Source organism: Ovis canadensis, chromosome 24 (genome assembly GCF_042477335.2).
Source record: "Ovis canadensis isolate MfBH-ARS-UI-01 breed Bighorn chromosome 24, ARS-UI_OviCan_v2, whole genome shotgun sequence".
NCBI classification, from domain to species: domain Eukaryota; kingdom Metazoa; phylum Chordata; class Mammalia; order Artiodactyla; family Bovidae; genus Ovis; species Ovis canadensis.
The window spans coordinates 43,478,141-43,491,152 of record NC_091268.1 but is presented as its reverse complement, the minus strand read 5'-3'; the positions used below and the strand labels follow the sequence as shown (position 1 = coordinate 43,491,152).

The 13,012-nt window shown below is 46.4% G+C and overlaps 1 protein-coding gene across 2 annotated transcripts in view; it reads right to left on the bottom strand.

Moving 5' to 3' along the window:
• Positions 1–219: 219 nt before the first annotated feature.
• The window catches only part of TMEM248 (transmembrane protein 248), a 42,747-nt gene continuing 29,954 nt past the window's right edge, over positions 220–13,012 (bottom strand). For both annotated transcript variants that reach the window (XM_069569835.1, XM_069569833.1), the window contains 6 exons: positions 11,512–11,688; positions 8,191–8,476; positions 6,416–6,566; positions 5,237–5,420; positions 3,762–3,905; positions 220–2,935 (listed from right to left, as the gene is read on the bottom strand). In XM_069569835.1, coding sequence (XP_069425936.1) covers positions 2,915–2,935; positions 3,762–3,905; positions 5,237–5,420; positions 6,416–6,566; positions 8,191–8,476; positions 11,512–11,670 — 945 coding nt within the window. In that variant the 5' untranslated portion in view covers positions 11,671–11,688 and the 3' untranslated portion in view covers positions 220–2,914. The remainder of the gene's footprint in view (positions 2,936–3,761; positions 3,906–5,236; positions 5,421–6,415; positions 6,567–8,190; positions 8,477–11,511; positions 11,689–13,012) is intronic.

Genomic DNA, 13,012 nt, shown 5'->3' with positions numbered 1-13,012 from the left:
CTGCGAGCACTTGTGGGTCCAGCACACTAAGGTTCTGTACTCTGGGGGAGAAGACCTGGGTGCTTGGTGGAGCCCGCTTGGTAGCTAATAGTGCCCGCCCCTCATCCTGACGACAGCTGACACTTAAGAACAGCTTGCACAACATCCCCACTGACTTATCGTGTATGTTTTTCCCTTAGAAAACACCCAGCAGACAGGAGGAAATGGAGACACAGCGAATAAATTCAGACGTTTTATTCTGGAAAGCACATGTGCACAGAGTTTCAACACAGAAAATTAACCTGGGAGTGAATGCCGGACAGATCGGCTACCATCATGCAGCAAGGTGAGTGACACGGACCCGCTGGCCCTCGGAACCCCACGGTGCCTGCAGGAGGGTGAAAAACCAGGAGACTGAACCCCGATACACTGCCCAAGAGAACGCAACACAAGTGGCAGGTTCCTAATGACGAGAAAAACTTACAAATAGAATCAAAACTGATTCAAGTCATACAGTGAAAGGACAAAAGGAAAAGGGAAAGAGATCAATATGATCTGAAACAACTGTTTTAATAGTAAGTTGCTGACCTTTTGTTGGACTCCAGTCCAAGATGCCTGAGGACGGGCCAGTGCTTCTGCACGGGGTCGCCCCTGGAGGGGAGACAGGCCCTGTCTACGACCCTCTTTTCATCCTGAGGTCCCCCGCCCTCCCAGTGAGAGACAGTGGAGGACAGGACCTTGTCTGCCCGTGCCCGGATAGTAACGGGTCCTCTGGACTGGCTGGGGGTCGGTGGACCCAGCACCCCTGGCATCCCCAGCCTGCCTTTGTACACCTGACTGGGTTTCTGTAAGATCTGAGATCACCTGCAAGGGGAGAATGCTGGGTTTTAATGTGTGTTTCTGTCCTGGCCTCGTGACAAGTCATACTGTCCAGGCATTTTTGGCACTTCCCTTCCTTGTGCCTAACAGAGTCCCTCCTCCCCTACCAGCAGATGCCAGCCAGTCCCTGTAATTAACACAAGGGTCATTAATATTAGCAACAAGCTGGACCCAACGAACCAGTGAAACTGACTTTTTTCACCTGTCTTCCTTTTATATTACTCTGCCAGTTAATAATCTATTCCTGTAACTCTACTTCCTTGGGATTTTATTAATTCAGTAGCAGCTTCATCTAAAGTCTGTTGGTCTTAATGATACTGATGTTTCTAAAGGCCAAGCAAATGGCTTTTTCTCAATCTCATCTTGTAAGTCTCAAAGTCTCTAAAGAGAAAACTAAATTAACTGGTTAGCTATGCATCAGGTAAGCAACTCATATCATTAAAAAAACGGATACACAAGTCTGATTATTGTGCTTGAAATGTACTAAAAGGAAAAAAAAAAGTATTAACATATCAAGTTACTATGATGATTATTTTAATAACCTTCAGTAAAAGCCCACAAATGTTTTCCATTCAAGAATGCCTGGGATAAAAAAAAAAAAAAAAACTTGGGATAAAATGTTCTAGGCCAATATATTTCAGACTGCAGGGCTGGTTCTAATTTAGAACTGACTACAGACCTGGAGTTAAGGGAAAGAAGTGCTGGCAGTCACACCCAAGACTGGTAACTGCCTTTTTGCTCTGTCACTGCTTGGGAGAACTCTCAGAAAACATTAATGACTGTAAGTCAGGAAGGCAAAAAGCTGTGAAGAAAAATGGTAATAACATAAGTGATAAAGGGCTAGAAAAGATGCACAACCGTCTTAAAATGAAAATGACTTGGAAGGAAAAAGGGATAAAATAAGTAGATCATCAGAACGTTATAAGAAAAAAAAATGCTTTTGGTTTTCCTGATAAACGGCAAATCAGAATCATTTTCCCTCAGATTTCACAGCCAACGTTTTCTTAATGTTGTACCTATAAGTTGCCATTTCCTTCCAAGTATGTTAACTGCATAAAAATGAAATACCTCCCATAAAACACCAGGGAAAGAAAAATCCACTACCTCCTCAAAGAAAACAAGAAACCCTTTCATGAATATTAGACCGAACCATCACCCTCTCCTTTCCTGTCATCTGCATTGCAGAAAAGAGAATGGCTCGTTTTCACTCTAGAGCCATTTGTACTTCATTTTTGAAGCCCTTTGGAGTGAGGAAGCTGTTTCAACTTTCATATTGGAGGTAAGGGACAGCAGAGAAGAAAAAGGACAGTGGAGCACTCTGAGCCAGCTCAAGTCAAACAAGACCAGACTCCTCACTGTCCACGTGGAAAATGAAACTTTGATCTTTACCAAGTAAGTGACTTTTAAATATTTAACTTTTTACTCAAGATAAAAGCACAAATCTCTCCTAACTAGAGTAGTATTAAAATGTGACTATTTTCTCTTCAAAGGGAAAAAGAGGGGGATTAAAAAAAAAAAACTTAGAAAGGTATGTTTCCTTGCAAGCAAAACAGAGAAAAAGATGTTATTGTTGTTACTATAATTATTAAGCCACAGACACATAAAATCCACAAACTGGATTGGGGTGGCTTTGGAAATGCAGTATATCAAAGGTGCAGACTGTTTTGAACATTCTGTACAGATCGCGCTGAGCAAGAACCAAAGGTAACCTCCCCCACGGCGGTGAAACGCCTCGGGCCCCGGGGAAAGACAGCAGGGCCTGCTCTGGCAGCGAGGTCGAGAGTCCTTGGGCGCCGCGTGGGCCATCCTGCCGAGTCCACAGGTGAGGCTGAAGGGTTCTGGCGGCACCCAGTGCGAAGCACGTGCATCACTGGACCAATTTCTGAATGGACTTTTATAAATATATACAAATCAGTTACAGGCACTTGAAATGTCTTTGGCTGGAATAACCCAACATTGCAAGATAATGTATTCACAGAGTGTCCAGGCCCAGGCTGGCTTCAGCAGGCGATGATTATGGTTCTTTCAGTCTCTCTCGAAAACGGCAGCTGTGGGATTAGGCGTCTGCCAGAGCCACCTAGGAGAGAGCAAGACGGCCAACCGGTCACGCAGCGATGAGCAGGTAACTCAGCCCCACCAGCTCTCCTACTGGGGGCCTGGGCCCAGCCCCAAACCCAGGGAGCCACGCGCACGCATCTGCCAGGCAGCGGAACGATTCAATGCTAAAAAGATCAAGCTCATCTAGGAGGTAATGAATAGAAATCAGCTGATCTCATGAAGCGCTGAGCTGAGATGGGGGCAAGTTTCAGCGCTCTGGGAAGTGACCAGCACACTGACCTCAGTGGAACGGAGGCAGCCCTCAGGGTTAGCTGTTCTCCAGCGGGGAACATTTTTTTTAAATACAGAATTTTTAAAGTAGTTTTTTAAAAAAATATTTTATTTGGCTGGACCAGGGCTCAATGGCAGCATGTGGGACCCAGTTCCCTGATCAGGGAGCGAACCCAGCACCCCTGCACCGGGAGTGCAGTCTAGCCACTGGGCTACCAGGGAAGTCCCTGATTTGTAATTTGTTGATGATCTAATTTTCATTTTGCTTGTTTTGTTTTTTGGCCACACGGTGTAGCACGTGGCATCTTAGTTCGCTGACCAGGACACTGGAAGGACAGAGTCCAGCAGCAGCTGGGACTTCTCGAGGGAAGTCCCTCCACTGGGGATGTGAGAACGGTTTTTTCCCACCAAAGACTTGGGTGTATGGTTGAAAATGCAACACTACATTATAGGCTGAGGGGCAATGGCTGCTGACAGGAACCAAGACTCACCCACAGTAAGTGGAAATAGGACTAACTAGGACTTTACCCAGAGACCTCTAGAGCAGTCCTGGGCCAGACCCACCCACCGCTCACCTTCTCGGGACAGAATTCAGGATTGCTCTGACGCAGTTTGCTGGGTCTGCCTTTGATAACCGCGTAGCAAAACATCGTTATCACCATCACAAAGAGGAAGTAACTGGTGTGCATGAGGTGCAGGTTTATTAACGAGCGGTCATCCTAAACAAAGAGAACCAACCAGAGACATCCACACTGAGTCACTGAGATTTTAAGGCTGGCTTCCTAAAATCAGGGGGCACAACCTCTAGGCTTGCCTCAGCGTTCCTTCTCACATGGGAACAGAAGGTTCTCTATCTTCTCAACGAGGAAAGCCGGAGCTTGTGGTGTTCCAGATACCACCCACACGCTCCCTTCCTAAACCAGTACTCTGCTCAAACTCCCCCCGGAGCCTTTAACCCCTGCCCTTCCCTTTATTTTCTTGTTCTCACAGCCCTCAAGCTGCACAGCTGACCCCCCCAAGTCAGTGTTCCTAACCCCTTGCTACTCCTCCCCAGGGAGGCTGCGGCCTTTCCCCACATCGATGAGCCCCTGGCTGCAAACGCCAGCCGTGACTCACGCCTTTGAGTGCCACAGGCAACCGGCCACCAGGCCCGGCCAGGTGTTGAGATCCCAGCCAGGCCTCCACTCCTGTTCCTTCTCACAGCTCCAGGCCTCCTCAGGCTCCATCCCATTTCATGTATCAGGGGGGCAGACCAGTCTTCCTGACACACTGCTTTACAAATTTCCTACAACCCAAACGCAGGCAGTGCTGGCCTCCTCCTCCGAGATCTCAACGCCTCAGTGCGGCCCAAAGGGCCTTCAGGAACCTGGCCCCTGCCCACCACACAGTCTCAGCTACACTGCTCACTCCTGCAGGCCCTGGTGTTCCAACGCCCACAACTTGATAAAAGTGAGACATAAGGAAAGAGAGGCACCAGGCAAGAAGAAAAGAAATCCACCTGGCATGGACTGACAGAGAGAAGAACATTTACAAAAATTCAGTGCAGTCTTTTAAAAGCGGGCTCCAGTCTGAGGAGCAAACAAAACCGGCAAATCTCCCACTAGCTCAGAGGACAGGGCCTCCCGCCGTCTTCCCTTTGTAACGTCAAAGCCCATGCAGGCGTCAGTCTCCAGCCAGTCCTCTCCTGTTTCCACCCGCCTGAGTCCCACACCGTGTCCTGCTGCTACTGCCACTGACCACAGGCGCTTCAGCGAGGGGCATGTGCAGGAGGAAGACGGACCAGCCTCTCCGGCAGCCCCTCGGAGTCAGGCACACAGCCGCAATCAATACATAACTGCTGCTGGACAAAGTGGACAACGAACAACAGAAGCAATTTCCTTAACCAAAGGGGTGGTGTGTTTTGGCAAGTCTCCAGCCTCCCCCAACCTGGCCTCCCTACCCAGCCGGACATCGAGAATGGCAGGAGCTAAGCTAACCCAAGAAAGGAGGTAAGCAGGGCCTGCTCTAAGTTTTGGGACACACACTGGCGCACAGGATTCTTCTCACTTACATCTGGGACAATAACTGTAAGCTTGGGGTTTAAAGCATGGTAGACTTTTCCAATGGCCCCCTTGTAACACCAGAAAGGGTTGTAGTCTTGAGCGTATTTTGTGTTGGCATCCCTGGCCGTGGTGAAGATCTTATACCAGAGCGTGGCGTTGCTGTAGGTGTCAGGAACGCAGTGCGGCGGCTGTCTGCAAGAGAAGGAGGCGAGACACAGCGCTGAGCAGGGCCTCTTGTGGGGAAGGAGAAATCGGAGACAGCTGTATTCTCTTGAGATAAGGCCTATTATGTTTTTAGTTCAGTGATTTTTTTTAAAATTAATAAACACGACAGAATAAGAACTAGGCACCAACACTTGAGAGTTTGGGTGTTAGATTTTTGCTTTTGGAAATCAATCCTAGGTCCTATCACCAGAAAGGAGTCACTCCTTGTAAGCCCATTTTCTCAAATAAGCTAAACTTTTAGTCACCACTGAAGTTCTCCATACAAACTTCTCTATCAGCTGTTACAACCAATAGCAAATAATGCTGAATTTGGCCTACAAACCTCCGAACATCTAAAACAGATTAATCCCAGGATAATTATCTGAAAAGGACTCAGCCTAAGATCCTTAAATAGGCTCCACCTTGTGTATTTCACGTATTTACAGATTACCTCCTTTACAGAGAAAGCAGAGGCAAGAACAGGCTTAAAGGCAAAGCAGTTAACACTGACAGGTGCTCAAAAAAAAATAAAAGAAGCAGAAGGTTCAGCAACAGTAACTATTTCATGGAAAATGAGGCTCAATTTGTACTATCAATTTAAAACGTAAGTCTTCCTGGATAATGGAGATGAACAAAATGCCGCTCAGAAGCCGTCATCACGGTCATCACGGTCACAGGATCAGCTCATATGCGTCTCTGCTGTGGCTTCTTCTACCAACAGGAAAGGAAGTCTAAAACCTGCAAACACAACCCGATGCTTTTACGACCTTACTGAAACACTAACCCTCTGATATCTATATGCAGAAGTTTTACCTCAGAAAAGCAAATTAAACTGAAATAATCCTATAGACAAGTCCCTGCAATGACAATTCCACAAGGTAATGCGACGCCAGCTGTCCTGAGAATTTGCTGCTAATGCATCCTAGTCAAGTTCACGGTAAACAGCTTCTCACATACATCCATGGGGGTCAGGGCGCACTTACACGGTGACGGGGAACACGCCGGGGTGAGCTGTGAGGGTCATGCAGGCTGTGAACACCACCTGCTCACAATGCCCGTGAAGGGCACAGTCGTCCGAGCTCCAGGATGTGGGCAGGGTGAAGGTAATGTTTATCTCCTCCTGGGCTTCCCTGCCTGGAAAGAGAAATCAGTGTTTTGGTAAATAAGGCAAGAAATCATACATTTATGATTCTCTGGGATTTGACTGAATCCTGAAATCAAACCCACCCAAGAATCCCATCAACCCAGGGAGGTGTGACCCCTGCCTTTGCGGGGTTTCGAGAATAACAGTGCTTGTTCCAAGCCAGACTCTGAGGCCTGCTCACTGGGCAGACCCACGGTGTGGCAAACACAGCCAGGCCGCTTTTGGCCGCCGCCTGGAGAGGCCACGCCAGGGCCCAGCCATGCCTGGGTGGGAAAGCTGGGGCTGCGTGAGTCCGCACCGTTGGCAGAGCGTATGTATTGCTTCACCCAGTGGACCACTATCCCATGAACAAGACCGAAGAAGTGTTACTGTAACCCTTTCACATATAAGCAGACTGAGGATCAGCAGGTTAGACCTAAGAAAGGTCATGGGACAGGTGAGAGATAAAGTGCAAATGAGCACCAAGGTATTAAACATCACAGCAAAAGAAAAAGGTCCACCTGCCCCGTGGAAAACCCAGCCGTTGCCCTTACCGCCTTACACGGGAACACCTCTCACCAGGAGCAGCCAGCAGGGGGCTGCCAGGCACTCCCCAGTTCCTTTAAGGACTTTAAAAGGTTCTTGGTAACCAAAGATGATTCTTCTGAGGCTCAAGTCTCTGGCACAAAGCCCCTCCTGACTATTCCAGCTCCCATGACTTCAACCTTCTCCTGATTCACCTACAGTCTGTCATGGGTTTAGTACTAGTCCAAGGGCAGCGCTCAATGTTCTACAGGTGTTTAATATTATTTAACAAGCATTTATACAGCATTTCCTGTCTGCCAGGAACTACTCTTGAGTGCCTGATGAATATTAACTTACGTTATGCTTGTCTCTTCCATATCCCAAAATTGCAAAGGGAAGAGACCAGATCTGGGACTTTTTCTAATTCCTAGCATTTAGCCCAGTGCATTAAAAAAAACAAACAAACAAACTTAAGACTAACAGCAATATCTGTAGTATGTACTGAAAACTCCAACATGATGAACCAGAATTTAAACAATCTGTGCTTAACAGACTCACAGATACAGAGAACAGACCTGTGCTTGCCTCTGCTAATCCCAAACTCCCAATCCTTCCCTCCCCTCCGGCAGACTATTAGATAGAACTGATAGACAACAAGGCCCTACTGCACAGTACAAGGAGCTACATTCACTATTCTGCGGCAAACCATAATGGGAAAGAATATGATGAAGTGTGTATCTCCACCTGAGTTACCCCGCTGTACAGCAGACACTAACACGACACTGTAAATCAACTGTACTTCAATCAAATTTAAAAAACACAAATTAAAAAATGTATTCAAAAATGTTAAGACCATAAATAGGCCTTATAGTTTCTTCCCAGTCTCCCACTTGCAAGCTTTCATTGAGCACCTACTGCATACCAAGCACCCGAGTAAGTGGAGATGCAGTACAAGTGCTTCCTCCCTGACTTTGTTGGTTCAAACTCAACAAAAGGGAGGACACACACCAAGACTCAGCAAGTTTGAGGAGGGAAACCGGACACTCAATACTCTGTGTGGTAACAGCTGTGGCCAGAGAAAGCCTGGGGAGCTGGCGGCCACTCCCGTACCCGACAGGCCGATCTGATGCCCGAGGATGGTGGAGTACAGATGGGTGACGTTGCGCGAGTACCCGCCGAAGGGTTTGAGTGGGTCCAGGGTGAGGGTGATGGCTACAGAGATGTTCAGTGGGCCCGCATCCTCCAGGGGCTGCGGGGACTGCGTGGACGTCCTGGCCTGGCCGCTGGTCACTGTGCTTTCCGGAGCTGCGGTGTCGTTTGTGAGATGCTTTAACGTTTCATTCTCTGAGACACACAAGTCCAAGTCATTAAACCGCAGGAGAAAAGTATTCCAGTCCTTTGGTAAAACGAAAGAGAAGCAAGGGTAAGGCGTCTGAGTGCCACCGGCGCCATGGCACAGTCACAGCCCGCGGTGTGGCGTCCGAGCCAGTGCTGCAGAGCGACGGCGCGGGCGCAGCCTGCAGCTTCCTGCGCGGGCGTAACTGTGAAAACTCCAAACACTCTCACATTCAAAATCTACAGCATGAACTCCTCATTGGCATGGCCTAGTAAATCAGCTGAGTTGAAACAACTCAGGAAAATATGTGAAGAGGAAAAAGGATACTATACTTACAGAAAATCATCTAGCCTCAGAATCAAATTTGAAAAGACGGCTTGAACAGAAGTAGTAAAACATTCAAAGTATTAATCTAAACTCATTTAGCAGTTACAACGAGCTATTTTTATCATTTTATTTCTAATTGGAGGATAACTGCTTTGCCACGCTGTGCTGGTTTCTGCCATACAAGAGTGTGAATGAGTCATAAGTATACACGTCCCCTCCTTCCTAAACCTCCCTCTCACACCCCCCACCCCTCTGGGTACCATTAGCTATTTTTTAAAAATAAAGGCTGCCTTAAAATATTTTCTTATAAGGTCACTTTTCTACACCGAGCTCTCTCTCTTGAGAACATGAAACTACAGTAAATACCCACCCTGGTGTTAATACTTTCTCCCCCTAGTCATGGACCCTGGGTGCCACTTTATGACAGAAACAATTTCAAAAGGGAGGAGAAAAGATGTTCTCAAGCTTCTCTTTATATCTGTACTGATGGTTTAAACTATAAACAGTTTTAAAACGGATACCAACATAGTAAATTATCCACCAGGGTGTTTTTTCATTTGAGCAGAAACTCAAAGATGAACTCAGGCTAGAATGGCAACAACAAATCAACCTAGGCTGTTCCACACTCCTTTCTCCCAAGTAACATTATCTACAGAAAGCTGCCAAATGTCAAGACAAACCAAATGCACATCCAGGAACTCTAACATTAATTAAAGATGCCATTCAAGTAATCCCCAAGTGGCCAAGTCGGCCTCTGCAGCCCCAGTGTATCAGAACTGGGCATTAGTAAGAGGGCAACCAGCAACTTCAAATTACACTCTCCCTGACACCTGAAAACTCAGCAGACCATTTAAGAACATTAGAGCTGAGAATGAACATTCTAGTCTCACCCTTTCATATTCCAGACATGAGCAAACTGAGACCCAGAGCAAAGTGGGGACTCTCCAACTCCAGCTGAGGTGAGAGCAGGCAGAATCAGAATTAAGTTTTCTGATTCAGTCACAAACTTTCCCTATCTACCCAGGCTCCTCATGTGAAAATAAAATCCCTAAATTAAATCATAAAGTTCTGCAGCGTCCTGCAGCTCTGCTTTCCTGCAGAGCTCGAGTCCATTTTGAACAGCTGGCCAAGGCCAAGATCAGGCTCCATTCTGCTTATCAAGGGCTAATTATCCAGGCTACATCTTAACCTCTGGCCCTGGCTGAGCATTCAACATGGACTTGAGCTTGGAGGGAGAGCAATGCCAGGATGCTGCAGAACTTTGGCTGTGGCTAGAATGTTCATTTTCAGCCCTAAAGACTCAGGCAGGGTCAGAAAAGGGAGAATTAAGCCAGCCAGTACGTCTCCTGGTAAGAAACTCTTTGGTAGGGTTTAGCGGGAGAAGTAGCTCAAGCTTGTTGCTCTGTGTCAGAGAAGGTGGTTCCTCTTGCCAAGATCATCTATAATCCAGAACGGCGCAGGGCACAGGAGCGAGTGCCATCCCCACCACTGAGCGGAGCTCTGCTCCATCACGAGGTGCACACACTGTGACAGCAACGCAATCCTGCCCCCACCCCCATCCCCACCAAGGAACACACCCAAGAAGACAAAGTGCAGGGGGCACTCACAGAAGCTACTGAGATGGAAACTAAGCTGTCCCAAAGGAAACTTATCCACCAGGAAATTCACCGTATCAGTGGTTCAGCATAATGTACACTTACTAACAGGTATACAGTCATTCACCCCTATCAAACGAGATTGCGGACACTACTGTTTTCTGATATGTAAGAACACGCTTTCTGGGGTGGGCAGGGGAGCTCTGTGCTGCATGGCTTGTGGGATTTTTGTTCTCCGACCAGAGACTGAACCCAGGCCCTTGGCATTCAAATCACTGAGTCAACCGCTGGACCCCTAGAGAATTTCCAAAAACATACAAAATCTGTATTATGACTGTTCAAAAACTATTACATACCTAGATTAGCAATTAAAGAGCAATGCCCAAATAATTCATTTAAACTGACCAAAAAACAAATCTATAAGGCAAGTTTGTAGATAACTAGAGTTTTCCTTGATAAGAGAAATGTATTTGGAAATAAAATCCTGCTTTCTAATATTTTACAATTCTTTCTTCCCAATTAAAAGGCTTTCAGTACAGTATGAAACTCCATGACAATATATGGTTTTAAAATAAATGCTTATGGTTTTTTTAAATTGCAATTAGCTAATTTAATGTGAATAGCAAAAAGTTAGTTCTCGAACTTCTTGACACAGACATTTTACAAATGCACTTTCTAAAATACATGCTTCAGCAGGATATAGGATGCTTGGGGCTGGTGCACTGGGATGACCCAGGGGATGGTACAGGGAGGGAGGTGGGAGAGGGGTTCAGAATGGGGAACACGTGTACACCCGTGGTGGATTCATGTTGATGTATGGCAAAACCAATACAATATTGTAAAGTAATTAGCCTCCAATTAAAATAAATAAATTTAAATTTAAAAAAATAATTAAAAAAAATAAAAGATAAAAAATAAAATATATGCTTCATTGCTGAAACAGTCTCACTAAAGCTGGTAGCATTATTTAAATCAATAATTATCTGACTAGGTTATTTCCTACCAAAGTGAGTCACTGCAAGATGGAAGACCAAAAATTCTCAATAAATATGACTCCTTCTCACTGGGATAAATAAGTCACAAACCAAAGAAAGGCAAGTGGAGAGCCAAAGGTGCTTCCCCACCCTACAAAGGCCCAGCCCACCCGAGAGGAGGACTGAGAGTTTACCGTACCTCTGCCATTTCTGGTGACTTGATCTCCTTGATTTTGAAGAAATAGCCCAAGGTCAGGAAAGCTATCGCCATGGCGCTGACACTGATCATGAACACCACCAGGGGGGGCCGGCTGCTGATGTACAGCTTCAGGTTCTCCAGGGGGCTGATGCTGAACATTATTCTGATCAGCTTCACCTGGAAGGAATTCATCAGCATCACTGACAGACTTGCCGAAAGAAAACAAACGACTCCCTTGTTTCTTTAATGGGGTTGGCGGGTGAGGAGGTCACACGTTATTGAACTTGAGAACTGTCTGATCATAATCCATTCAAAAAGACTAGAAGGGGGGGGGAAACAAACACTAAATATTAACTGTCATTATTTCCAAATGGTAGGATTTTGAAAGACAGACATTCTTTCGGTTGGAATTTTCTTAATTATTCTTTAAGGAACGTTTGCTACCTCCACGTTACTTAAGAAATCAGGTAAGTCAGTCAGTGACACGACACAAATACATGCCAACATGTACAAAAATAAGCTGAGGGTGCTCTCATTTCCTACCACCGAAGAGCGGAATTCTATTTATTCACGTTCCATCCTGTTCACCACCACACTCCTGCCCGTTCCAGCACCTGGCAGAGGCAAATCCTGAATTTCATCACTCCCCTGCTTAAAGCTGAGCCTTCCTGTCAAGGCCCACAGGGTGTCATGATCCAGAAGCCCCGCCAGCCTCGGTAACTCATCTCCACCAACATTCCCTCCCCCATTCACTGGGCGCTGGCCACACGCATCTTTCTCAGCAGCAGCTCTCAGTCTCTACAGGGAAGTCACCTGAACCTGCAGATCAGTCTTTAACGGTATTTGTCTTCCAGTCCCCGAACCTGGGGTGCCTCTCCACTGATTTATGTTCTCTTTATTTCAGTATTTTGCAGTTCTCAAAGCACATGTTTGCACTCCTTTTGCTAAACTTATTCCTATTTTATCCTTGGAATTTTTGAACATATCCTACCTGAAGACTTCTACCTCTGCCTCAAGTCCTTCCGCCTTAAATTTCCACATACTTGCTCTTCTTCAAAAGCAGGTCTCTGCTCAGTAGTCAGCTCCTCAGAGAGCCCCTCCGTGACTACCTCCACCCCCGATCTCCCAGAACCCCGCCTCAATTCCTTTCACACTGTTCAGTTAAATTTCTACTTGTTTACAGTCTTAGCATCCCTCTTTCGTGACTCCATGAGAGCAGAGACGCTGCCCATCTTGTTCACTGCTACAGCCCCGGCTCCCGGCCCCGATAACTGCAGAGGCACGTAATAAGTTCTTGTATGTATGATCAGGCGACAATACTAAAAACTATTTTTTAAATATGTGCCAGCTTTTAAAGTTGAGAGAGAAAAAGACGCATCAACAGCACCTAAGAACAAACAGCAACTACTTGCAACAAGCCAGGCTGCGTACCTGTTTTCACAAGGCTTTGACTCAACCTTCTGTTTTTGAGACATAATCTGTTGACCCAATCCACTGGTTT